This window comes from Eublepharis macularius, chromosome 7 (genome assembly GCF_028583425.1).
Source record: "Eublepharis macularius isolate TG4126 chromosome 7, MPM_Emac_v1.0, whole genome shotgun sequence".
Classification (NCBI taxonomy): domain Eukaryota; kingdom Metazoa; phylum Chordata; class Lepidosauria; order Squamata; family Eublepharidae; genus Eublepharis; species Eublepharis macularius.
Window position 1 is genome coordinate 142,890,987 of NC_072796.1, and position 23,568 is coordinate 142,914,554.

The window sequence follows — 23,568 nt, forward strand, 5'->3', positions numbered from 1 at the left end:
CCCTTCTCCCCGGAGCCGCAGAGGGCAGCAGCCCCAGGCCCGGCCAGTGCCTCTCCACTTGCTTCATCTGTCCCCAGGTATAACTCAGGAGACCATTGAGGATGCCCGGTCAGCAGTGGAGCGCGCCATGGTGGAGGACATCCACCGGCTGCTGAAAGAAGGGGTTGACCTGGACACGCCCTTGGACCACAGAGCAACCTTGGTGAGAGGCCTGCCCGGAGCCCAGCACCAGGAGAGAGAATCTGGCGGAGGGCGGGGAATGAGGAGGGCGGGTCTCCTCTGTCCCCAGCACAGAGCCTAGCACGGCAGGCTGGGCTCCCTTCCAGCCCTGCAGGACCGCCGCCGGTGTCGAGCCGAGGGCAACCCCGAGGTCACACGGTTCAGCCCAGTCCCTGATACCCAAACAAACGCCCTTTCCCTTTCTGCCTGCAGCTGCACATTGCCTCGGCCAACGGCTACCTGGAGGCTGCCGAGTTGCTGCTGGAACACAAAGCCAGCATGAGCGTCAAGGATAACGATGGGTGGCAGCCCCTCCACGCGGCTGCTTGCTGGGGCCAGGTGAGTGCTTGCAGCTGGCGGGACAGACTCGCTCCTCTGCCCAGGTTTGCCCTGGGAAATAGGCGGCCCTGGAGGCAGGTTGTCTGTGGCGGGACGCTGCCCCCTGGTGGCCAGCATGGCCCTGCCCGGCTTCACAGAATGTGGACTGTAATCTCATTATCTGGATCCACCCGGAGACCAGCTGGTCCTTGCGCCCCCCTGCTGAGTTCTCTGCGGAGCCAAGCAAAAGGCTTCCTCGTACAGCTGGGAGTAGTGGGGCAATTAGTCACGTGGTAGCCGGAGATGGCTACTGGGGTGCCGGCACGTGTGGACCGAGAGGGGTGATGGTGTGCAACGCTGCCTGGAGCAGCCCTGCGCGAGGGAGGGGGCGGGACCAGCGGGGCCTGTTAGGAAGAGTTCTGCTGGGCCGGGCCAGGGGCCCCTCTTCTTCAGCATCCTCTTTCACACAGTGGCCTAAACAGTTGCCCTGGCAGGCCAACAAACAGAGCAGAAAGGCCCACCCCGCCCCCGCCCCAGGCATTGCCTCCTAGCACTGGTACTCCGAGGTCTGCTGCTTCCCCTCGAGCCAAGGGAACTTCCAGGGGGGGTGAGGAGAGAGGCCCCTGAGCATCTCCAAAGGGGGAGTGAGTGGCAACTTCCATCCTGAGCCTAGTGGAGGAAGCTCAGGTGGCAGCCCGGAAGAGTCCTGGATGGGCAGTGGCCGCTCTGTCCGAAGGCGAGATGAGGCTGCCGCCTCCGATGCAGGTCTCCAGCGCCCTGGGGCAGCCCCCCTCCCCCATCCCGTTCATTTCCATGCAGCAGGGCGAGGGCGAGGGCGAAGGGGCGGGGAGCTGACCCAGCAGGGCACGTCTCTCTCTCTTTCTCCCTTGCGGCCTCCTTGCTTTGCTGAAGCCCCTTCCCTCTTGCTGGCAGATCCATCTGGTGGAGCTGTTGGTGGCTCACGGAGCAGATCTCAACGGGAAGTCAGTGCTGGATGAGACCCCACTAGGTGAGTGGGGGGAGATCAGTCGAGGCGGGGCGACTGTTCTGGCGCTTGGGTCCCTGGCCGGCTGCATGTTTTGGCCTTGAGCACCTACATCCCCGGCAAGAGATGGTCTCAGCACCCCCTCCCCCCCCCAATCTGGAAGCCTCTTCTCCTTTCCCTTCGCTTTCCTTTCTCAGCCCATTTTTGATCCCATTTGAAGGGGGGGGGGGCTCAAGGAACGCTGTGTGCCACGCTCAGGATAAGCACAACATTGTATTAGGGATGTCCCCATTAAATCCAGGGGCCTCCTCAGTCTGGGGGGAAATTCCTGTGGGGAAGCAGCCCTCTGGTATGCCTGATGGGTGCTGCTGGCTCAGTTCTGTTTCGTTGTGCCTTTTGCGTAGTTTTTGGATTGTTTAATCTTGTCCTTCTGAGCTGCCTGGAGGGCTCTTTTTGGATGGCGGCTTGGTTGCCATTTGGTTGTGTATGGCTGTATCGGTATACGTGGCACTTTACAGAATATGACAGAAACCAAAAGAGAGAGAGAGAGATGGGCGGGGGGTGAGGAGGCAGAGTGCAGTCTGTACCCTGCAGAAGAAGGGAGCAGGGCAAGAATCCATACAGTGGGTCAGAGGCACAGGATAAAGGGGGGGTCTTCTCCCATGTTCTTGTCAGATGTCTGTGCAGATGAAGAGGTGCGTGCCAGACTCTTGGAGCTGAAGCACAAACATGATGCCATCATGAAATCCCATGACAAGCACAAGTCTCTTCTCCAGCGTCGCACCTCCAGTGCAGGCAGCCGAGGGTATGGTCCAGAGATACAGGGGAAGAAGGCAGGGCGGATGGCCCTGGACTGCCTGCTCTCCTGAGCAAGGGCAGGGAGGGAAGGCGGGAGAAGGGCTAGTACAACTCTCTTTGGGAGTAGGGCACGATCCAGCTGCAGTGGCTTGGGCAAGAGCAACAGTGGGTGGGACTCCCTTGGCCGGGGGTTACCGCAGGCAGAGGCCAGCCACACCCCACGTGCTGCACACTTCCCACCCCCCTTTTTGCAGGAAAGTGGTGCGGCGGGTGAGCGTGACAGAGCGCACCAACCTCTACCGCAAGGAGCATGAGAAGGAGGCCATTGTCTGGCAGCAGATGGAGCAGCGTGAGAGTGAGGGGGAGGACGAGGACCGCCAGACAGATACTGAGCTCCAGCCGCCGCCGCCTGTGAGTTGGGGGCAAAGCCCAGACCCTGCCACGCGGGGGGCACTGCTGCCCTTCTCCACGTCTCCAGCCCCTTTCACTGGACGAGTATTGACTGTCAGCCAAAAGGGTTGCCTTGAGGGGTTTTTCCTTATCCCTGCCCTGTTTCCCCACTGGGGCTGGAAGCAAAACAAGCTCAGAAGGGCTTTGAATTTTCAGTCCCACCTCTTAAAATCGGCCTTTGCCGGGTCTGTGGTGTAATGCCCAAACAGCTGCACTGGCTGAGTCTCCTAGCCAGAGCTTGTTGTGCCTCTTAAGAGGAGATGGACGTGAAAACGGGCTGAACTCCTCGATCCTTTAAATGGAGAGAGGCAGGCCCTACGGAACCATCTTGGACAATGGCCACGCTGTGGGTAGGGAGAGGGCATGGAGGGCAGGAAATGCTTCTGCCTCTTTTCTCAGACTCATGTTGCGGGGGAGGCAGGGATCTCCTCAGTGTGGTGGGTCATGGGGGGGGGCGGGTATTACCTTCAGCCTGTGGGGCTCCTGGGGCCCGCCTTCCTTCTGCGGGCTCCCTGTGTCCCGGGTTGGGGGAGCAGTGAGTCTGGGACGGCCTTACCTTCATCCTCCCTCCCTCCCTCCCTCCAAGCAGGATCCTGAGGCCAAGGCAGCAGAGACAGGAGGCGCGCTGGGGGAGGAGCTGTCCCAGCGCAACGGCGCAGCCCCTCCCAAGCACTTGTACTCCAAGCGGCTGGACCGCAGCGTCTCCTACCAGCTGGCCACGCAGGACGAGCTCAGCACGGAGAAGGCTCACCATACTCTGGCCGAACTGAAGCGACAGAGGGCGGCCGCCAAGCTGCAGAGACACCAAGCGGAGGAGTCCGCGGCTCCCCGCCCGGACTCGGCCCCCCATTCTGTCTACTACACGGCAGCCAGTGGGGAGCCGCCCCTCCTCAAGCTGACTGCTCCGGTCGAAGAGAGCCCAGCTGAGAAGAAGCGTTGCTGTAAGCTGATGTGACCCTGAGAGGCCTGAGCCGAGCTGAAAGTTCAGTCGACACGGGGCTTTTGCCGCCCTCCAGGCTTCCCTTCCAGAGCAGATCCACAGGGAAGCGCTGCTCCGGCCTGGGGCAGAACACGAGCTCACCACCGTGTCTTCTGCTGCCGGCCTTGCGAGACTCCCATTCTCAGCCTGCCGTCCTCTGCTGGGAGCTGCAGTCTCAGCCGGCCAGGTCTCTGTGTCAGGGGAAGACGGCTCTTTGGCTGCCTACGGGCTTCAGTGGTTCTCAAGGGAGAGTCCCTGCAGCTGTTGGCTTACCCTTGCAGGCTTCAAGGATCTCAGGGAAGGACCAGGCAGTACTGGTGCGTGGGGAGTTCTGGTTGTGCTGTGGCCTGCTGTGGCATTGGCATTGGCAGCTGGGGCGCAAGCGGAGGCCAGCTTTCCAGCGCCGGAGTGTGGTGGTGGCGGCTGCAGCTCAGGAAACAGCTGCAAATGGTTGCACTGCTACAGACTTGAAGGGTGCCGGGGGTGAGGGCTGGCTTGCCTCCTGGGGGCCAGATGTGGTTTGTGCCTGGGCTTTTGTGCAGCTCTGTGATAGAAGCCGAGTGCTGCACCCGGCCTCTGCCACCCAGCCTCACTTGGGGCGGAGGGGTGAGCTGGAGGCGCTGGCTCTCTTTTCTCAGGTTAACTCTCCCCTTTCCAATGTGCCTTTCCCCCGAACGGTGAGCTGCTCGAACTGAGTGCAAAGCAAAGGGCCTCTTCCCCCGAAGGCAGGCCTCCACCTGGCCATCTTCTCTTCCCCAGAAAAAGGCACGCTGGGAAGGAGAGGTGGCAGGAAGAATTTCCCCCTTTTCTCTGCATGAAAAGTGGGGTTTTCAGAACAACAGGGCTGTTTGTGTCTGAGGAGTCTCTTCAGGGGTCGGAGACCAGCTGTGTTCCCTGTGGGGGGCTCTTGAGCAGGTGAAATGGGGCAAGTTGCATTCCTCTCAGAAACAGTCCATGAATCGGCCACAGTAATCAGCCTTCATGGAGCAAATGGCCTGGTTTTCTCTCCTTTGGCAGGGCACCTGGTGCCTCCCAGCAGAGCTCTCTGGCTTTGTGGTACAGCGGCGGACCCCCCCCCCAATCCAGTCCAGGGACCGGTGGCCTTAGAGGGCATTCGGAGTGGCACTCCAATTTGCCCGCCGTGCCGGGAGGCCAGCAGTAGCCTCCCTCCCTTTCACTCCGGAAGTGGCTTGCCCGGGGCTTTGCTGCTGGGAAGTCCAGCGCTCTCGCGCCTCTTGAGGGAGGTTGTCTAACGGAGCCTTTTTGGGGCTCCACACAGCTGCTTGCAGACTCCTCTGCAGGCAAGCCTGCCAGGCTTTTGCTGTGTGGGGAGGCGGTTTTGTACAAAGTGTTCCTCTTTTGATCGTGTGGAAGGTGGCCACGTAGCATTGCATGGCCTGACCCAAGGGAGAATTCTCCTCTCTTCCCCACCCCCTAACCCCATGATTTTGCACACCCTGAATATTTCTGTTCTCCTTTGTCGAATCCTTTTCTTAAAATTGTGTCCGTGTTTTTTCTAATGTCTTGTTTTTCACCCTGTTAATTCCTCTCATTGATGAGGCAGTCAGTTGAGTGGCTGCTCCCTTCGCAACACCCCCCAAGCCTGGGCCTGGGTGGGGGCTGGAAAACCAGCCGATCTAGTGAGGACCAAAGGAAGTATTCCCCACCCACCCACCCCCCAATCCCTCACACATTCCAGGACAGCAGCAGGGCTGTGGAAGGAGCTCATCTCTGCTATGGCCCAAGTGGGGCTGGGCTCCCCCCCCCCCCGCTGCCAATGTATGTGGCATAAAGAACGTCCTGAGGCCTGGCTCATCACTAGCTGTTTGCCCCCCCCTCTTATTTTCTTTGGGGCCTCCTTTGAGCACCCCTCCAGCCCTGTAGAGTTTCCCTCCCCGCTTGGGGACAAGGGCAGGGCCAAAGGCCAGTCCTTGAGGGGCGGGGCTGTTTCTCCATCCTGCTCTCTGGGTATGGAGGCCTGGGCCTTGTGCAGCTCCTCAGTGGGGGAACAAGGCGGTCTCTCCCACACCCTCCAACGAGGGAGAGGAAGAGGAGGCCTCGGCTCCTCCTGCCTGGCTGTGCTGCAGACCTCTCTCCACTGGGCTTGTGCCCCTTTCCGGCACAGAGTCCCAGCAAGCGAGTCTTGCCCTGCCAGTGAAATTTTACCCTTTTGGACGCCACTGGCCTGAGCCTTCTGAGGAGGCCTAGGCAAGCTCTCTGGGGTTTGCTTTCTTTGCATACCCCCCGATCCTGCATTCTGTGCTGTTCCCAGGTAGGTAGGGAGTTGCTGTATCCAAACCACTGGTCCCTCATCTCTCTGCTGGCCTGCTCATGCTCCAGGGGCCAGGGCAGAGCCTGGCTTTCCCTGACACCTTTTCCCTGAGATCCTTTGGCTAGAGATGGCAAAGACTGATCCCAAGCCCTCCTGCCTGGCGCACTAGTGAATCTCTGAGCATTTATCATTTGAAGGGGGCTACTCCAGGCCAGGCTCTGCCCCCCCATCCCCCCCCCGGGCCATTGCCCGTGTTGTAAAGGAAGCCAGCTGAACGTGGCGAGTGCAATAATAACCCCTCCCCCCCCAGCTCTTGGAGGAGTGCAGACCTGGCCGAGAGAGTTGGTGGAGGTGCTTCTGTGCACCAGCTGCCCTTCTGTGGCCTAGGCACTGGAGGCTTGGCTAGATGGCAGCAATTCTTGGCAGATGGTCTTTAGGAAGACTAGGGGGAGCAGGGTGGTCCAACACGCCCCCCCCCCCGGGGAACCGGACTTAAGAGTGCTGGAGCTCTGGGGGAAGATTGGCTTGACTGCAGCAGCCACTGGCCTGCAGCAGTTTCCAAAGCCTGGCCATTTTGCCAGGTTCATTTTCTCGTGCGAATATGACCTCTAGCTTCTGCTCCTGGCTCCCCCCTCTAGCTTTGCGTGTTGGAATTGCCAGTTTCGTTCAGGCTTTTGCTGCCGTTCAGGTGCCACAAGGCTCCTGGCAGGTTTTCACAAACAGGTCTGCTAGGCATTTCGGAGGGTTTGGCAGGAGAGAGGTGGTCAGCAGTGGGCAGGCTCTGCCAACAAAGAGGTACTGCATTTGCCAAGCAGGAGCTTGGACAGCCTTGCCGAGGGCTCCCATGCCGAGCTTGTTCATATTTCCCTTCCCTCTTGGCCAGTTTTCTTCCCTACCAAAGGCCTCCTCGGCTTTAGCTCCTGGAACAAGCCCCTGACTTACTCTTTGCTTTATTTCTTGAGAACGGAGCACAACCAACTGCTTCCTGCCCTGGAGGGGTTCAGTAAGGGCTTTGCCCTCTCTTCCTTTGCCCCCCTTTCCTGGCCAGAAGTGGCTTCAGCTGGAGGGTAGGTGAGGCGTGTGCCGCAAGCAGTAGACGTTGGGTGCCATGAGGGAAGGCTGGGCGAGGGGCAGGCAGGTCCGTCTGGCCTTTGGGCTCAGTCATCTTGGGACATTCTCCTGCACAGGAATGCAAGAGCCAGGGCAGGCACTCGTTTCCCTGTGAGGCTTGGGCTGGAGAGCTTCCCGGTGGATTGCTTCTCCTACGTCTCGGGCCACTCCTGCTGTCCCCGCCTCCAGCATCGGGACCCTCTCCTTTGCTCAGGTTGCTGCTTGGGGGAGGGACGAAAGGGGGAGCTTCTGATTGGCCCTTTTCTACCAATAAAAGTGTTCTTGTAAAAACCACAGCGGCTTGTGTTTTTGTGTAGGCCTCTGCTGTGGTCTTTGCATTTCGCCCTCCCACCTCTTTTGTTTGAATGAGGGTGCGTGTGGAGGTTGGATGGCGCTGTTCTTGGAATTTTTAGGAAGAGTGTTGAAAATAAACTTTAAAATTTAGTTGTCCATTGGCTATAAGGAAGCAGGGAAAGATTCCCCCCCCCGGGTCTTTTGGGGAGCGTCATGAGCCAGGCTACCGGCCTGGGAGTTGGTGAGAGCCAGGCGACTGCACTTGTTCTTTCTGGCCTCGAAGGGGTTTTTGAAGCGACAGCGCTTGTCTGGTCGCCATGGAAAACAGCCTGCCTGGAGTTCTTGCTCTCTGGCTGGTTGCTTTAAAAGAAAGGGGCCAGGCTATCTTTGGGTGGCCCAAGGGACATCCCGCCCCTGGCAACCCAGGGAAAGGGGGTGGAGGGTTTGTGCCCTGGGCGTTGACATCCCCCCCCCCCAGAAGTGCTGGGCTTTTCCTGCCCCTTTGAGTCCAGGCCCAGGGGGAGGGGCTGCTGTCCTCCCTCTCCCTGTCCAACGGTCAGCCTTGCAGGGCGAACGAAAGCCAGGCCATCCTCCTGAGGTGCCGCTGCCTGTCTGGGTTCCCTTGGAGGCTTGAGGCTCTGCTTTCAGCCATTGGCAAGGGGGGCCTGACAAGAGTCGGCGAGGGGAAAGTAAGCCGGGAGTGACCCTTCTCGGAGTGGCCACCGGCATCAGTTCCGAGCAAAGCTCCTTCCCGAGGCCCAGTCTCTTGAAAGGCGTTGCTTGCAGAGCTTGAGGCAGCCTCCAGAGGGCAGCATCTCCTAGCCTCACTGTGGCACTCTGCTAGGGGGGGGGGGGGCTCCAGCCGGGGCCATGAACGTGTTTGTTTTGAGTCCTGGGAACCAAGGCCGCTAAGAGGGCATCCCAGCAGAACGCCGGTCTGTTCCCGTCCCCGTCCCCTGCCCTGGGTGCTGGGGGGGAGCAAGAGGAGGGGGAAGTCGGGTGGGGGCCCTTGGAGGTGGCCTGCACTTGGCTCCGTTCATTTTCCAGGAGCTTTCCTGCCTGGAGTGCTTTGGTTGTGGGGTGCTGCTTTCTCCTGGAAGCCGTGCTTTCCCACACGCTCAGCCTCCGCTCAGCGCTCGCAGTGTGCTAGAAGGTGCTGTTTGGGGCCGATTAGCTGGTGTCGAGAACACCCCTGGGTGTGTGCTGCAGTTTCCCATTAGGACTCTGCCATTGGGGGATTCCGTTTTATTTTTTGTGATTTTAAAATGGTGTTAATTTTATACCCTGCTTTCCTCCCCCCTGAGACCCAAAAGACCCAAAGCCGCTTATATCATTATCCTCTCCATATTCTCGCCATTTTATCTTCACAACAGTGTGTGCAGCTGACGCAAAGTCACCCAGCAAAGCTTCCATGGCAAAGTCAGGATTTGAATCTGGGTCTCCCAAGATCCTAGTCCAAGGCACTAACCACTGCACCCTGGTGGCTTCTTACTGGCTTTATTGACTTGGAGCTGTGGGATTTTTATTTTTTTAAAAAAATGTTATTTGTAGTCCCCTTTCCCTTTGAGGCTCAAGGCAGATAACACAGCATAAGTCAATACACTCAACGGCTGGAACATTAATAAACAATCCAGTAAGTCATGGTTTGGAGAAATTTGAGAACAAGCATAAGTCAAAATATGGAGATGAAACAAAACAAGCAATTTGACACGGCATACTAAACGATGTGGAAAGGACTCCGTTTACAGCAACAGACAGTACTCAGTAGAATAGCCTACAGTCGCTGTCCCTTTGTCAAGACCTCTCTCTGAACCATTTCCTTACAACACAGCCCTATTACTGGTGTAAAAAAGCCCTCCTGAATCATTCATTTCTGCATCGTTTGAGGAAAGCCCGGAGAGTGAGGGCTTTCCTGGCCTCCTCAGGCAGGCCGTCCCACAAGGTAGGGGCCACCACAGAGAGTGCCTGTGTATGGGCAGCCGTCGATGTTGCCCCTGTGGAGGCTGGCACCTGTGAATGATCCTGTTCAGATGAGAAAAGCTGCCACGACAGACCACAGGGAGAGAAGTGGCCCTGTAGATACGAGGAAGAAGGCCGTGAAGGACTTTAGATGCATCTGATGAAGAGAGTTGTGGTTCTCGAAAGCTTATGCTACAATAAAGTTGGTTAGTCTTAAAGGTGGACTCTACTATGAAGGGCTTTTATGTGACAACCAGTGTCTTGAATTGAGCCTGGTAACGGTGTAGCCAATGGAGTGGCTGCGGAACGGGAGTAATACGCATGCTCTGCCTAGCTCCTGATGATAACCGCGACGTGGCGTTGTGCAGCAGCTGAATCCTCCAAGTTTCCTTCGAGGGGAGACCTTTTTATTTTATTCATTAGATTTATAGCCCACCCACCTTGTAAACAGGTTCGGGGGGGGGCCCACAACAAAAACAACAAATACTATACAAAATAAGATAAAAGCAATTTGAAACCAGTCTACAATATAAAATCCCAAGAAGGTCCACGCAGTCAAAGGCATCTGCTAACACATCCTGGTGAAATGGCTGTAGAGAAGCCAGAGAGTGCAGATGCCAAGCTGCTAAAGCATTCAGGGCAGGCATGGCGGAGCAATGGAGGCCAACGGGATAGATTGCCACACCTCAGCCGTAGGCCTGGCAGAAGATTTCCTTTTTTACAGGCCCTACGGAACTGCAACACATCCTGAAGGGCCCAGGTCTGCCCTGGGAGACGGTTCCACCAGGCTGGCGCCAGAGCCAAGAAAGCTCTGGCTCTGGGCGAGGCCAGGCAAACTTCATTCAGCCGGGGACAACCAGCAGATGCTTCCCTGAGGAATGCAGAGCCCTCTGGGGGACAGATTGGGACATGTAGAGTGCATTGTGGTAGGTCTAATCTCGATGTTGCTGTGGAAACAAGAAAGCTCTGGCTCTGGGCGAGGCCAGGCAAACTTCATTCAGCCGGGGACAACCAGCAGATGCTTCCCTGAGGAATGCAGAGCCCTCTGGGGGACAGATTGGGACATGTAGAGTGCATTGTGGTAGGTCTAATCTCGATGTTGCTGTGGAATGAACCCAGGTGGCCGGGCCACCTGTGTCAAGATAGGGATCCCTCTTCCAGGCCAGTCTGAGTTGGAGAAGGACTGCAGCTTCATTTCCTTCCTCCTCTACCAGCAGTGCTGGATCTAGTGAAGCCTCCAGGCTCTTAACGGAGCCTGCAAGCGTCAACTGAAGCCCATGGGAAGTGGGCAGCGCAACGTCCTTCAAGATCACCTTGTCAACCGGGTACCTGAAGAGGTGAACTGGGGCTCACGAAAGCCCGTTCCCTACCACAGATTTTGTTAGTCTTATAAATGCTGCTGGGCTCTTCCTCTTTTCTACTTCCCAACCAGCATCACTTCTGCCTTGTCTGGGTTCAGTTTCAACTTGCTTGCTTTCAGCCATTGAACCTTAGTTGTCAGACTGGTGTAAAATATTTACTGCATTTCCAGGTGATTGGGATAGAAAGAGAGACAGCTGAGTGTCATCTGCATATTGATGACATCCAGCTTCATAGCTACAAATGATTTCCTCTAAAGCCTTTACATAGAGGTTAAATACCACGGGGGATAAGATTGTGCCCTGTGGAAACCCGCAAAATAATTCCCACACAGAAGATAGCTGGTGTCCAGCTGCAACTTTTTGAGTCTGTTCCACAAGGAACGATTTCAACCAGCCCAAGGCATAACCCCTGATACCTACTCGTGCCACCAAATAGCCCAACAGGATGGCATGGTCTAATAGTACAGCAACGCAGACATTTCTTGCCAGGAATAAATTTTCCCTCCCCCTACTAGGCATATTAAACCCTTCAAGCACCACCTACTCTACTCTACCTGCCCCCCCCGTAGCTATGTTCCCATCTATTCAGAAAAAGAAAGTGAAAGAAAGTAGAATTGTTCTGACGAGGAGTCCAGGCCCTCTCAAGCCATCCGGCCACGTTTCCTTGGCAGCGCTGATAACCGCCTTCCTTCTCAGCTGCACTCAGCTTCCCAAGCCGATTCCCCAGCAAGTTTAACGCCCCGGGGCCTAATAGCGCTCCCAAAGTATGTCACAGAGGATCAGGTCTACAGCCCCCAACAGTGATCCCCAAACCCTCAGAGTATGGCACTACCTACATCCCGTAGCCTGGCCTGAGTGAGCATCCCTGCCTGACTGTGTATGCATGAACTAAAACCTCAGGCCAAGGTGTCAGCTTGTCTTTGATGGGCAGCTCTTTCCAAAGGCCTCTCTTTGCTCTTGCCAAGGCGCTCCCTCCCGCTCTGCCCCAAGCCCTTCTCTCCTCCGTGGCAAGGATGTCCTGCCTCTTGACCTTTGCAGGCAGCCCTTCCAGGGCGAGGGGTCCCTGCAGCCCACTGGCTCCTCCCGCTGGCGCTTCAGAGTCCTCCCCGACCTTCACGGCCAAATGTCACGTCTGGAGAGAAATCTGTGATCCTTCAGTGGCTCAGGCAATGGGATCTGGTTTCAGCTTCCCAGCGAGGGGCAGAGAGGTGACAAGAACAGACGATTCCCAGCTGCCCTTGGAGCCAGAAGACGGGAGCACAAACTTGACAGTGGCAGCCAAACGGATGGAGCTGGACGGAAGGCTGCCACTGGGCGAGTACCCAGCGGCAGCACCATCTGGCCCATGCCAACTGATTTGTTTAGACTGGTTCAGTCGTGCCCAGGCTGTTCTTCTGGGCTGAAGCAGCATTTTCCCTACGTGGAGACAGTCCACGTGGTTTAGTTCCAGTGGGATTGTAGCTGAGAAGGTTAGCTAGGAGTTGGAAGTGCCTGTCCCCCCTCCCCACCCAGAAAAAGTTGTCAACAAAGGAGGAGGAGGGGGCTGCTAAGCAGCCAGCATGGTGCAGTGGTTGTGCAGTGGTGAGAGTGTTGGACTGGGATCTGACGGAACCATGGAAGTTCACTGGGTGACTTTGGGCCGGTCACACCCTCTCATCCTAACCTACTTTGCAGGGTTGTTGTGAGGATAGAAAGAGGAGAGGAGGTAAGCCGTCTTGGATCTCCATTGGAGAGAAAGGCGGGGTATGAATAAAATCTCTCAGTGCACCCCCCCCCCCGCATCTGCAATATGATGATACTGGCATACCCGACAGGGAGGCTATGAAAATGGCAGTAGTCGTGTATGTACGTGCGGTGAACTCCTAAGCAATGTGCCCTTTGACTTGGGATGATTTTCTCTTCTCCTGGACTCACTGCCCTCCCTTGGTTCTGGGGTCTTGAGCTGAGTGCGCTGCACAACCCCGAGGTGGTCAAAACAGGCAGGGAGCCTTTTCCAAGCTGCTTGCTCAGCTATAGTGGGGCTCGAGCGGGGATGCAGAGTTCAGAGAGACAAGGAGGCCGGCCAAGCCGGGGGGGGGGCTGCATGCACAGATCAGCCTGGTCAAATAAATACATCTGCTGATTGCCCCGGCTTCCGGGGGCTCTTCAGTCTGCCTGCCGGTGTGAGGGACTGCTTGCACAAGCTTGCGACATCCAAAGCCTGGAGATAAGTGAACACGCCCAGGGAAGGCTTGTGAATCGAACCCTTGGCCTGCATTCCAGAAGGAGCCCCTTGGAACCGGTTCACCTGGGGACGCGGGGCCCTTACTACCCCGGAGTGTCTGGCGGGTGTCATGGTGATGTGGCTGAACACTGAGGGCAGGGCAGGGCCTGAATGTAGGGAGACCAGACTGGACCAGCTAAACCTGCAACCCTAAGCGGGGGAGAGGGGTGGCTTGGCGTGGCTACGGAAGAGCGAAAGTACCCAGAATTCCCTGCACCATTGCAGAAGAAGCCGGGAGGTTCCTTGTATGGCGGCAGCAGCCTGAGGGTAGGGGAAAGGGCTCTGGGATGCTCTGGTGCCCTGGCTTGACCCGGCTTTGTAGAGCCCAGAGAGCATCCCATCAAGCTACCAGTTGCTAGTTGGCCTAGCAATGGACAAGGCCCCCCCCCGTTTATTTGTGAAGGACAAGCACTGGCCACTGCTGTCTCTGGAAAATGTCCGAATGCATCTCTCTAAGCACCTGCATGCTCCGCTCCCAGGCCAGCGTTCTCAGCTAGGTGCGCATGAGGGTGTGACTTCCATCACATGGCCGGCAAAGGTGGAGCAGGCATCTGTCCCCTATCGAGTGTGCCCCTGTGTGCCCTCATTTCCCAACCTGAGCTCCTGGGCTTGGTATCCAGATGACGTGAACTCTAGCCCATTATCTCCCACCCCCAGCCTTGTGGCTTTGGCCTCGTGGAGCAATTGAGACACTTCCTTAGCAGCCAAAGTCTTTTGATGCAATCTGGATTGAGGCAATCATTGGATTGGTAGTTCCTCCTCACTGGGAGAGCCTGTTGTCCGCCTACTCCTTCCCAAGGGGCTGGAAATCAAAGGGAATACCTGCCACCTTCCTTCCCCAGTGCCACAACCACCGGCAGCTCAAGGCCACCCTGAGGTCTCTGCTTCTGTGGGCTCCGGGTTCTCGCCATCGCCAAGCCCAGCTCGAGAACACCTGCAGCCCTTGGGAGGGTGAGACGTGCCTCTTCTGTCTTCCTTCTACCCGGGAGCAGCCCCAAGGCCACGGCAAGGGGATTCCCCCAGCCCTTGCTCGACTCGCCTGGGGGAGGGGAGCAGCAGGATGCGGGCGGCTGCTCCAGGGCAGGAATGTCTTGGCCGGCTGCTGACATCTGAGCCAGCCAAAGGACACCCAGCGGCCACCTGTCTCTTCCCTGTTCTGACCCGTTGCTGATCCTGGGAGGGTGGTGGTCTTGGGAGGAGGAGGAGGAGGAGGAGGAGATTCCTCCTCCAGGCAGTGACAGAGCCCTGCTCCCTGCAAAAGCCTTCACAGGGGTTGGCTGTCAACGCGCAGGTGCTGAAAAACAGCTGGCACTGACAGTTCCGCAGACTAAGTGGAGGGTCTGGTGGGGCGAAAGGGGCCTGTTGCGGAGACCAATCCCCGAGCCTATCAGAAAAGAACAGGGGCCTCCTGTGTTGGCTTAAAGACTACCATTTTTTTATTCTAGCAGCAGCAAAATCTGAAAAATTGGGGAGAAATTGGAGGGGAAGTCTCTATTCCAGTGGCGTATTTTCACTCAAAACATGTTTTTAAATTATTTTTTTAACTATCCCCACCTTTATCAACTCTATCCGGCCCTCTTCCAGTTTCACTCTGGCCCTTTCCTGTGGGGATATCTTGCAGCACATTGGCTCTAACTTGGATAAGAATCTAGTGGCAAGGAGTTCCACAAGTGCAGGGCAGCCACCTACCATGCCTTTGAAACATGCTGGGCAGAGAGACTCATTCAGGACTGGGCCTTCTGGAAGCTGCAATAGTTGCAGTGATAGGAGCAAGATGAAGACGCCCGGTGAAGGTACAAAGGGCAGCAATTAGATAAATCAAGCGTTTTTTCAGTCATTTTGGCAGAAGGTCCTCAAAGCAGTTAAAAGCAGCACATTGAAGAAAAATGAAGGTCAGAATATATGTATTTATAACCCATTCCTTGGCCCAGATGTGCCCTCCTCTTTTTGTGCTCGCTTGATGATCTCAAGAAGGATCCACTCTTTGCATTAAGACAAAATCCAGGCTAGTGGCTCCGAATGAGCTCTGCCACACTAACAGCATGCGTGAAAACACATCCAGATCTCATCCTGCAAGGGTGGGAGAGGTCAGGTGGGGGAACCAGAGCTCAGCTGGAGCAAAGAGCCCCATCGGGTCCAAAATAGCCCCCCTCCTGCTCTTGCACGGGAGAAAGAATTGGCTCCAGAACTGGGGAGAGGAGGAGACTGGCCTCGGACGATGGAGCCCCTTGTCCCTGGTCTAGGAAGGGCAGGGGATGGGTCAGAACAGGTGAGCCCACAGATGTCCCTCGCTATAATGGAGCTATGAGCCCCAGAAGAGAGGAAGCGAACGCCCATGCTCCCGAGACGCTCGCCAGGTGCTGCTTCTTTTCTCCTAAGCAGTGAAATCTGCGGCCAGGGACCTTTCCGAAGGAGCCCTTCTGAAATCCAGTGAAGCTAATGGGCAGCAGACTTAGGATGGACAACATGAAATTCTGCTTTACTGAACGAGTGATCACGATGTGGAATTCCCTGCCAGCGGATGGAGTGATGGCTGCAGGCATGGATAGCTTTGAAAGGGAATTAGATGCATGGAGGAGAGGGCTGGGATTGAGCAAGCGTTTTCGTTTCAATCATGAAAGCGTTAAACTGTTTGTGTTACTTAGTGAACTTATTGGCATGTAACTATTTAGATGCAAGTAAGGATTCCCGCCATGGAAAGGGGAGTCTCTAAGCATAATGAAGTAGAATTAGGATTTTCTGTTGGGCAACCTGTTTATTGGGGGGGGGGGGCGCAATTAATTGAAGCTATATACTGAAGTTTTATTGCTCTTTGTCCAGAGAGTCAGTGTATCAGCCTTGAGCTACCTTTACTAGCAAGATGTAATCAGTCTAGCAATTTCTTATTTTCATCTAATGTAACCCTATTTTTTCCCTCTATGTAGTAAAGTATTCCTACAGAGCTATACTGGAGTGAATTCCAATGGGCAATCTTTGCCTTAAACTCTGCTAATTAATTAACAATTTCCTACAGTGCGGTCTATCAGTGACTACTAGCCATGGTGACTAAAGGGAACCTCCAGATTCAGAGGCAGTCAACCTTTGAATCCCAGTGCCAGGTGGCAACTTCAGGGGACATCTATGCTCTGCTGTTGGTGCTCCAGAGTAACCGCTGGCCACTGTGTGAGACAGGACGCTAGACTAAATGGGCCACTGGTCCGATCCAGCAGGGCTCTTCTTAGGTTCTGAAGTTCTAAATGGGAGAGGGGTCTTAGCTACCTGGGAAGTGAGCTTTATATAGCTCTGAAAACAGCGTGCTGTTTTATGGGTGTAGCGGAGTCTCTTAACCTTTCTAGAATTGGCACATAACAGATTTCTCCTCTACCGGCTCTGAGGCTGGGATCTAGTCTTGCCTGAAGCAGCCCAGCCTGGAAGCTCTCTGCCTGCATTTTAGGTGCACGGGTTGTGTGATTATTCAGCAGCTGTGCTCTGCACGTGCACAGAAGCACTCCTTCCTTTATTATGGTTTTGTGAATGGCCTTTTTCAACCTGTGGCTCAGGAGACCAGCTGCCAATCAGAGCAAACACGTCTGACCGAGACGGGCCCAGGGCCTGACTCCAAAGAAGGCAACGTCCCTGGCTGAGTCACAGGATTGCAACCCAAGTTTCTGGGCTGAGCCCGGTGGCGTTCAGCCCTGCCTTTGGCATGACAGGGTTCTGGCCTCTGGGGCGGGGCTGTGCCTCTTTCTACTCTAAGGGACTGTGGGGGGTGCCTCTTATAACGGGGGGAGGGGGCTGTCCTCCCTGCTGATCTTGGGAAGCTGCAATTGTCCTGCCGCCGCCGCTGGGACTCCCTGTGAAGCCGGTTTACGTTGAGTGATTGCAGTGCCTGGGTCTGGCCCTGGAGGCAGCTGCTTCGGCAAAGGTCAGGTCTGCCCTGCATCGGGCTGCGTGCAGTGGGAGGTGACCGCCCTCCTGGCTCAACCCTCCTTTGGCCCCTGCTTGCCTTTTGAGTGAGAGGAGGAGACTCGCAAGGAGGAGGGCTGCCTGGACCAGCCAGGACCCCTGAAAGCGCCAGAGGAGCCAGAGAGAGCCAGGGGCACTGGAGCGAGAGGGGCCAGTGCCCCACAGCACCCCCTGCAGTCTGGCACAGGTAGGGCAATCCCCGCCGTGACTTAGAAGGAAGGGGAAAGTTGCTGGCATGAATTATTATTTGTGTCTTGGCACGTGCTTAAAAGTGCTAGGTGCTGTACAATAAGCACTTCCAGGGCCAGGGTCACAGTCAAAGACATCTATTAGGCCATCCAAGCACTTTTACTTGCCAGCTCTCTCCCCCCCCCCTCCCCAAAGGATTGCACAGAGCATGCCGTGCTATTTGGGGGGGGGTGTCATTTCTGGTTTTTGAATTTTTCTGGGGGGTGGCTGACAGATGTGGGGTGTTGGTGATTTTATAGGTTTGTGTGGCACTGTTTGTGTTGTTGAAGCTGTCTGTGGGGCCAGGAGGTTGTGGTCTCTCTGCCTGGGAAATATCTGTGCCATTGGGCTTTAAGGTGCATAGGACAGCACCCCGAGAGAGCCGTGTGGTGGGGTGGGGGACTTGGCTGCTGCAGTGGCTTTAGAGAGGCGCCCAACGTCCTCTGCGCTGTTGCAGGGGAACCTCGTGGGATGCCCCTCTGGGGTTACTCTGAGGCTCCACTCGTCCCCCTGAGGTATTGCCACTGGGGTTTCTGGGTGGACCCGGAGGGGAGGGGGTGGGGTAGATCCACGGAGTTGCCTTCCTGCTTTCCTTGGAGCTCTGCTGCCCTTCTCTAGGCAGCTCGAGAGAGACTTCCTCTGGAGGTGGGGTTTTTGTTTGGTGGAGCTCTGTGTGCGAGCTCTCTTGTTGGCCTCTGATGCTGTTGGGGGAGGCTGAGACAGGAGGTCAGCAAAGGCTGGGGATCGGGACCTTTGGCAAGGTCACCTCGGGGTCTGGCAAATCCCAAAGCAGCTGGGGGAGGACTTCGCTTTGTGATGGCTGGTGCACTTCTCCCCACCCTCATTTCAGCAGGGGCTACTCCACCTCTGGTTTTGCTGCCAGGGATCATGGCCCCTGTGTGCGCCAGGACCAGTCAGTGCCTCTCCACTCCCATACCCTACCTGTGTTGTTCCTGGCACTTGCGCCCTCCGGCTGAGGGCCTTTGGTTGCCCACAGGTCCAGAGATGCCAGCCTGGGCAGTTTTGACCCTCTCTCCGCTTGCCCTGCAAGGGCGCCACTCACTGCATCTCCAGTGGGGCTGGATTTTCCCATATTCCTCAACCAGGTGTAGACATCTGTTTGTGTGGGTCTCTCTCTTGACTGAATCTGAAGGGCAGGGAGGGAAGAGGGGCTATTCTTCCCCTGTCCTTAATCTTGTGCTTGTGTGTGTGTGTGTGCGTGCGTGCAAGCAGTTCCTGTCAAGTTTCTTTCACTAGAGAATTGTGTGTTTTCAACTGGGATTTTCCTCTTTCGATCTTGCTGTGTTTTTCTGCGCTGCGTGCAAAATGTCCCGATCCACAGCAGGTGCTGCTTGGGGATGGGTGTTGCTGCAGGCTGCAGCCCAGGCACTCTGGCAAAGCACCTCGGGTGCAGGAGGGCAACCCTGCCAGTGCTCTGGGAGCCTCGTCACCAGCTCTGCTACCTACACAAGGTACCTAAACCTCACCGAAGAAGACTGCAGATCACCAGAAGCTGGCACAGAGAGGCCTTGCCCTGGCCGGGCATTCTGCCTGGGTGCAGGATAGGGCCGAGCCATGCGACAGCACCCAAAGAACCTATCGGAGCCTGCAGGGCGGCACCGCCCTCTCCTGCATCTCCTGGGGCTGATAAGAGCTAGCTTCCTCCTGGGCGGTCGGTCGAGTGGGCGGGCCACCCACTCTTCCCGTAACCCTTGCATTGCTTGGTCCCCTGGGTCTCTCTCTCAAGGCACCAGATGACTCGAGGAGCTGGAAAATCCCCAGGTGAGTCCTCGAAGATCAAGGTAAACAGGGCAGGAGGAGGCATCCGCAGTCTCTGTGGGTTTGTGTCAGAGTTTAGCCTCAGAACGCACATTTGGGATGAGTGAAAAGGGCACCACTGTGCTCTTGCACAGCTTATCTTGCAGGGGAGGAGCAAAACAGGAGATCCTGCTTCTGGACACGCTCACAACACATACACCACGGGGAGGGCCCAGCTGCCCAAAGGTGCACAGGGCTGCGGCTGTCCAGTCCAGAGCATACTGGGATAGATAGCCCCCCTGGGGAACTCCGCAAGGCACTCTGAGGCTTGGCTTGTGCTGGGTGGCTGATCCCTGAAAACATCCAGACAGTGGGACAGACTGCATGGGAACGGAAGCCGCCCTTTGGAAAAACAGCAGGGCTGGCTGCACCAACAAGATAATCTGTGCGACCAGAATTGTGCCCCAATAGCCTCTGCCCCATTGCACTGGATGCCGGGATCCTTGGGCGGCAGGCAGAAGTCCGGCACGTGAGGCTTGTTTCATTTGGCTGTTTCGAAAGATGCGTCTGGGAAGCAATGCAGATGTTCCAGGTGCAAGACCCCATCAATGAAAACGGCACCTCCCACTCCGGAATATGTGTGGCGTGCTTAGCACACTGTACATAGAGCTCCATAGTAACAGATTCCCGAAACTGAATGAGTTGGGGGCTAGGCCTGGAAGAGAGGGGCAGAGAGGCAGGCAGGCAGGCAGGCAGGCAAGCGACCATCTGTTATCCCGCCTGCCCTGTGAAGAGCTCCAGGTGGGCATGTGGCTTTCCCCATGTTATTCTCACAACAACCCTGTGAGGTGGGATAGGCTGAGACAGAAAGTGACTGGCCCCCAATCACGGAGGTTCACGGAGGAGTGGCCATTCAAACTCTGGCTCTCCCCAGTCCCTCTAACTACTGCATGGCTGTCTGTCGGTGCTTGCCCTGTTGCGGCTGTCCTGCGTGTTATGCTGCAGAAAGTAAGATGGGGGGGAGCTCCCCCCCTATTATGCTGTCTCTCTCCTGACCCCAGGACCAAGCAAAGGAGGTTTGGGTGCAGCTTATCTCGCAGAAATTGAAGTGCTCCAAGCGCTGGAGCAGAGAAAAGTGCAGGATTGGCAAGAGGTCTTCAGACTGCATTTGCTGCATCAGCTTGGCCTCCTGGAGCCGTTCCCCATGTGCAGGTTCAAGGTCCCCTCTTAGCCTTGCGGGACTCATCGCTCAGGCGCTCAGCCTGCATGGGCTGCAAGTTCTGTCAAGGCTGCTGCACCTTGCCCTGGGTAGACGTGGGACTGCTGCTTTGCACAAAAGCTGCTGCAGAGAAGGGCCAGATTTCTTGAAAGGCAGCTGCTCTGGAGAGCCCTCGTTCCACCCCAGGGACTTTTGCGATTGCGAGATGCTGGCACTGCCTTGTCTGTTCTGGAGATCTCCCTTGGCTGAACCCAAATGGATTTCATGCCCCTCTTTAAGTATACTCTATGAAACGTTATTTTAATCCAAAGTAAGCCCCACCGGCTTCGACGGGACCTTCTCCCTGGGGGCACCTCCACCTACTCAGTGGGCAGAAGTGATACGCCTGGTTCTGCCCGGGTGGACGGGGCCCAAGGAACAAGAGTCAGGCTGTTGGCTCTTAACGGCCATGGAACGATTTTTGCCCTTTACAGGGGCACCAGCTTATTTTCCATTCTTTGCTCCAGTCAGCATTAGCGGAGGAGAAATCCATTCTCTTGTGAAAAGCTTCACACGTTGCTGATTTTCGCAGGGTTTTCTTCTGGCCAGGTGACAACCCCACCTGGGCTCACTTTGAACCCCAACCTGTCGCGCGTGACCCTCGTAATGCTTTACCATCTGTGCCCATCTCCCCGCCCCCCCCCATTTTACCTTATTTCCTCCCTTCTTGCCACGAAGAAAATCGTATTGAGAAGAAAAGCATTCCTTTCCTTGAGTGCAACCTGTCTTAGGCAGGGCCAGGATGCATTGAGGGAAGGGTCTCTTTTAGAGGGTGGGGGGAGGTCCCCTCTTCCTGCAGATCTGAGCTGGGGGGTGTTTGAGCAGCGGCTGGGCAGCTGCTGAGCCGAAGGCCTGATCCCCCCCGCCCCCCCCCCCCGCCCTTGCTGTATTGCTGTTTGCACAGTGCAGGAGAGGTGGCACCGACATACCCGTGCCTTCTTGTTCTGGCTCTGCCCTTTCCAGGGCAACTGCACTTGGTTTGGCACAGCTGCCTGTTCCTTTGAAGGAGACGGCTCGAGCCGCTTGACTCTGAAAGGCGGGTTGTGGAGGGGCCTCCTGCTCTGGAGTGGGTTGACATAGGCGCGAGGGACTCCAGTGGGCCACGCCCTGAGGCAGGAGGTGAGCATGGGCTGGTTGCCAGCCACAGAGGAAGAGGCTCCTCCCGGAGGAGCTGCTCCAAAGGGCCGGCAGGATCGAAGGCAAAGGGGAGCCACCAGGCGCTGAAGGGCGAGGGGGACGAGGAGCAGAGGGGACAGCGGAGGTCTTCCAGGCGTGCCCGCCACGGAGCCCAGGGCCCCTGTCCAGCTGAGTGAGGAAGCAGAAGGCAAGGCCAGCGAGGAGAGGCCGGGAGAGTTGCCCCGTGCCACAGCAGTGGCTGCCCCTGCGGTCTTGAGGGAGTCTCTCCGCCAGCCTCAGGACGCAGGCGGCTGCCTTTTTTGGAACTGGCTCTTTCTTTGTGACTTTAATAGCAGCCTAACCAGAGGAATGAAGGGACTTCCACCTGCTCAGCACCTTTCGGTCAGAGGCCCCCTTCTTCTTCTGCATTGCTCCCAGGCTGGCTTAGACTCAGCCAGTGAACATGCGCCAGCCTTGGGTGTGCCTTGTTCATGCGGGGCGGGGGCGGGGGGACAAAATGTTCCGCATTGGCCTGGCTGTTGAGTGGGTTTGCTTCTTGCTCCTGGCAGTCCTCAAGCGCTGATGCAGTACACCGTGGCCCCAAGCCCCCTGTTTGGCTTGCCAAACTGGAAACTCTCCCCACGGTCTCTCTTGTTTGGCTGGATTGGGGAGGAGGGAAGGCGGCAGCACTCTCTCTCGCCTACCTGCGTACAGGTGTCTGGGTGCGTGATGGGCTGGACTCAATAAGAACCTTCTGAGAGCATGAGCTGGGGGTTGTGAGTTGGGGGCTGGAGGGGCAATTTATGTGTCCGTTTGCCAAAAACCTCAAACAGGCCACTGTGCCCAGAGGCTGGGCGTCTTCACACACACGTGTTTGTCTCCGCCTGCCCTGCCCTTGGCCTCAGAATTTCCCGAGCATTCCATTCCGGAATGTCCAACCTTGTTTCTCACAAAGCCGCTTCCGTCTGCTGGGAGCCAAGCCCCAGCTCCTGCCGAGGAGCAGGGGGGAGGACATGAGGGGGCCACGCTCCGGCCAAGCAGAATGAGACGATTTCTGGGGCTCCCTGAGCCAAACCATCAGGTGAGGGGAAGGAGAGTCATTCCCACCCACCCATTCCTCTTACACCTGACACATTGCTGACAGGTACTTGTGCCCCGGACAGTCCAAGAGGTCCCTTAAGAGGAGGGAGAGTGTCAAGGGTGCCATGCAAAGCATGCGCTCCTTTCATCCTCTGCAACACTGCAAAAGTTCCATGAATGCAGCATCCAGTCTCTTGGCCATGCTGCTTGCAGTCGCAAACCATCTTGGGCCCACCTCTCAGAAGCTTGGTGCGTGTGTGGAGACCCCCAGGGAGCTGGAGCCCATGGCAAGGCATGGTCTTGAGGCCCTCCTCCTGCACCCCCCAAAATGCCATCCGTAGATGATAATAGCATATTTTAGTACCTGGAACAGCAACTTAATAATTGCGTTATATAGCAGCATTTAATGCTGATAAACAACCATGAATGCTCATTCACTGGAGAGACCATTTTTCTCCTATTGATCTCTGTAAGCCCCTGTTCTGAAGGTCAAAGGGGGCAGGTTAAACTTAGTTGCTTCTACAGGAGGAAGTTGCTACACACATGCACACATGCAGCAGTTCTTTGGGGGGCTTCTGCACAACTTTGTCTTCTGATGGCCCACCTTTTGGGTTTTCAACAGCTCTCCCGCAGGCTTCCCCAAACTTTAGTGTGATCTTTCTGGGAAGATTATGCTCCAAATGGCTTTGGGAAAGGTCCAGGCAGGAAGGTTTGGATTTCCTCACCTGCAGCCAGCCCCCGTTCCCCAGCTGGTGGGCTTTCGCCTGCTTCAAAAACACACAACAGTAATAGTCATATTGTGAGAGTATCATGACACTATCTACTTTTTTTTTTGCAAAACTGTAGAGTCCAGTAGCACTTTTAAGACTAACCAACTTTATTGTAGCATAAGCTTTCAAAAACCACAGCTCTGTTCATCAGATGCATGTGTCTGACAAGGAGAGCTGTGGTTCTCAAAAGCTTAGGCTACAATAAAGTTGGTTAGTCTTAAAGGTGCTACTGGACTCTTTACTATTTTGCAACTGCAGACTAACAGGGCTAACTATTTTTTTAAAGAAGCTGGCAGAAATAGCTCCATTGGTGAGGGAGGGAGAAACAGTGGGTGTAAGAGGATACTGTGGGACCCCCCCCCCCGATCTCTGTGTCTTCTGCGAATGCTGAGGCATTTGCAGCGG

At 56.2% G+C, this 23,568-nt stretch overlaps 2 protein-coding genes across 11 annotated transcripts in view; both read left to right on the plus strand.

The window, feature by feature from the left end:
• The window catches only part of PPP1R16A (protein phosphatase 1 regulatory subunit 16A), a 50,648-nt gene extending 43,223 nt beyond the window's left edge, over positions 1 to 7,425 (plus strand). For both annotated transcript variants that reach the window (XM_054984751.1, XM_054984752.1), the window contains exons 6-11: positions 78 to 202; positions 433 to 558; positions 1,471 to 1,546; positions 2,198 to 2,327; positions 2,575 to 2,731; positions 3,360 to 7,425. In XM_054984751.1, coding sequence (XP_054840726.1) covers positions 78 to 202; positions 433 to 558; positions 1,471 to 1,546; positions 2,198 to 2,327; positions 2,575 to 2,731; positions 3,360 to 3,725 — 980 coding nt within the window. In that variant the 3' untranslated portion in view covers positions 3,726 to 7,425. The remainder of the gene's footprint in view (positions 1 to 77; positions 203 to 432; positions 559 to 1,470; positions 1,547 to 2,197; positions 2,328 to 2,574; positions 2,732 to 3,359) is intronic.
• A 6,450-nt stretch (positions 7,426 to 13,875) lies between these two features.
• GPT (glutamic--pyruvic transaminase) overlaps positions 13,876 to 23,568 on the plus strand; it is a 29,006-nt gene continuing 19,313 nt past the window's right edge. For 2 of the 9 annotated variants that reach the window (XM_054984965.1, XM_054984968.1), the window contains exon 1: positions 22,341 to 22,394. In XM_054984965.1, coding sequence (XP_054840940.1) covers positions 22,356 to 22,394 — 39 coding nt within the window. In that variant the 5' untranslated portion in view covers positions 22,341 to 22,355. Of the gene's footprint in view, positions 13,960 to 17,032; positions 17,141 to 18,864; positions 18,984 to 21,595; positions 21,716 to 22,340; positions 22,395 to 23,568 lie in introns of those variants that run through there. The other 7 variants (XM_054984971.1, XM_054984969.1, XM_054984974.1 and 4 more) reach the window with 7 other exon arrangements.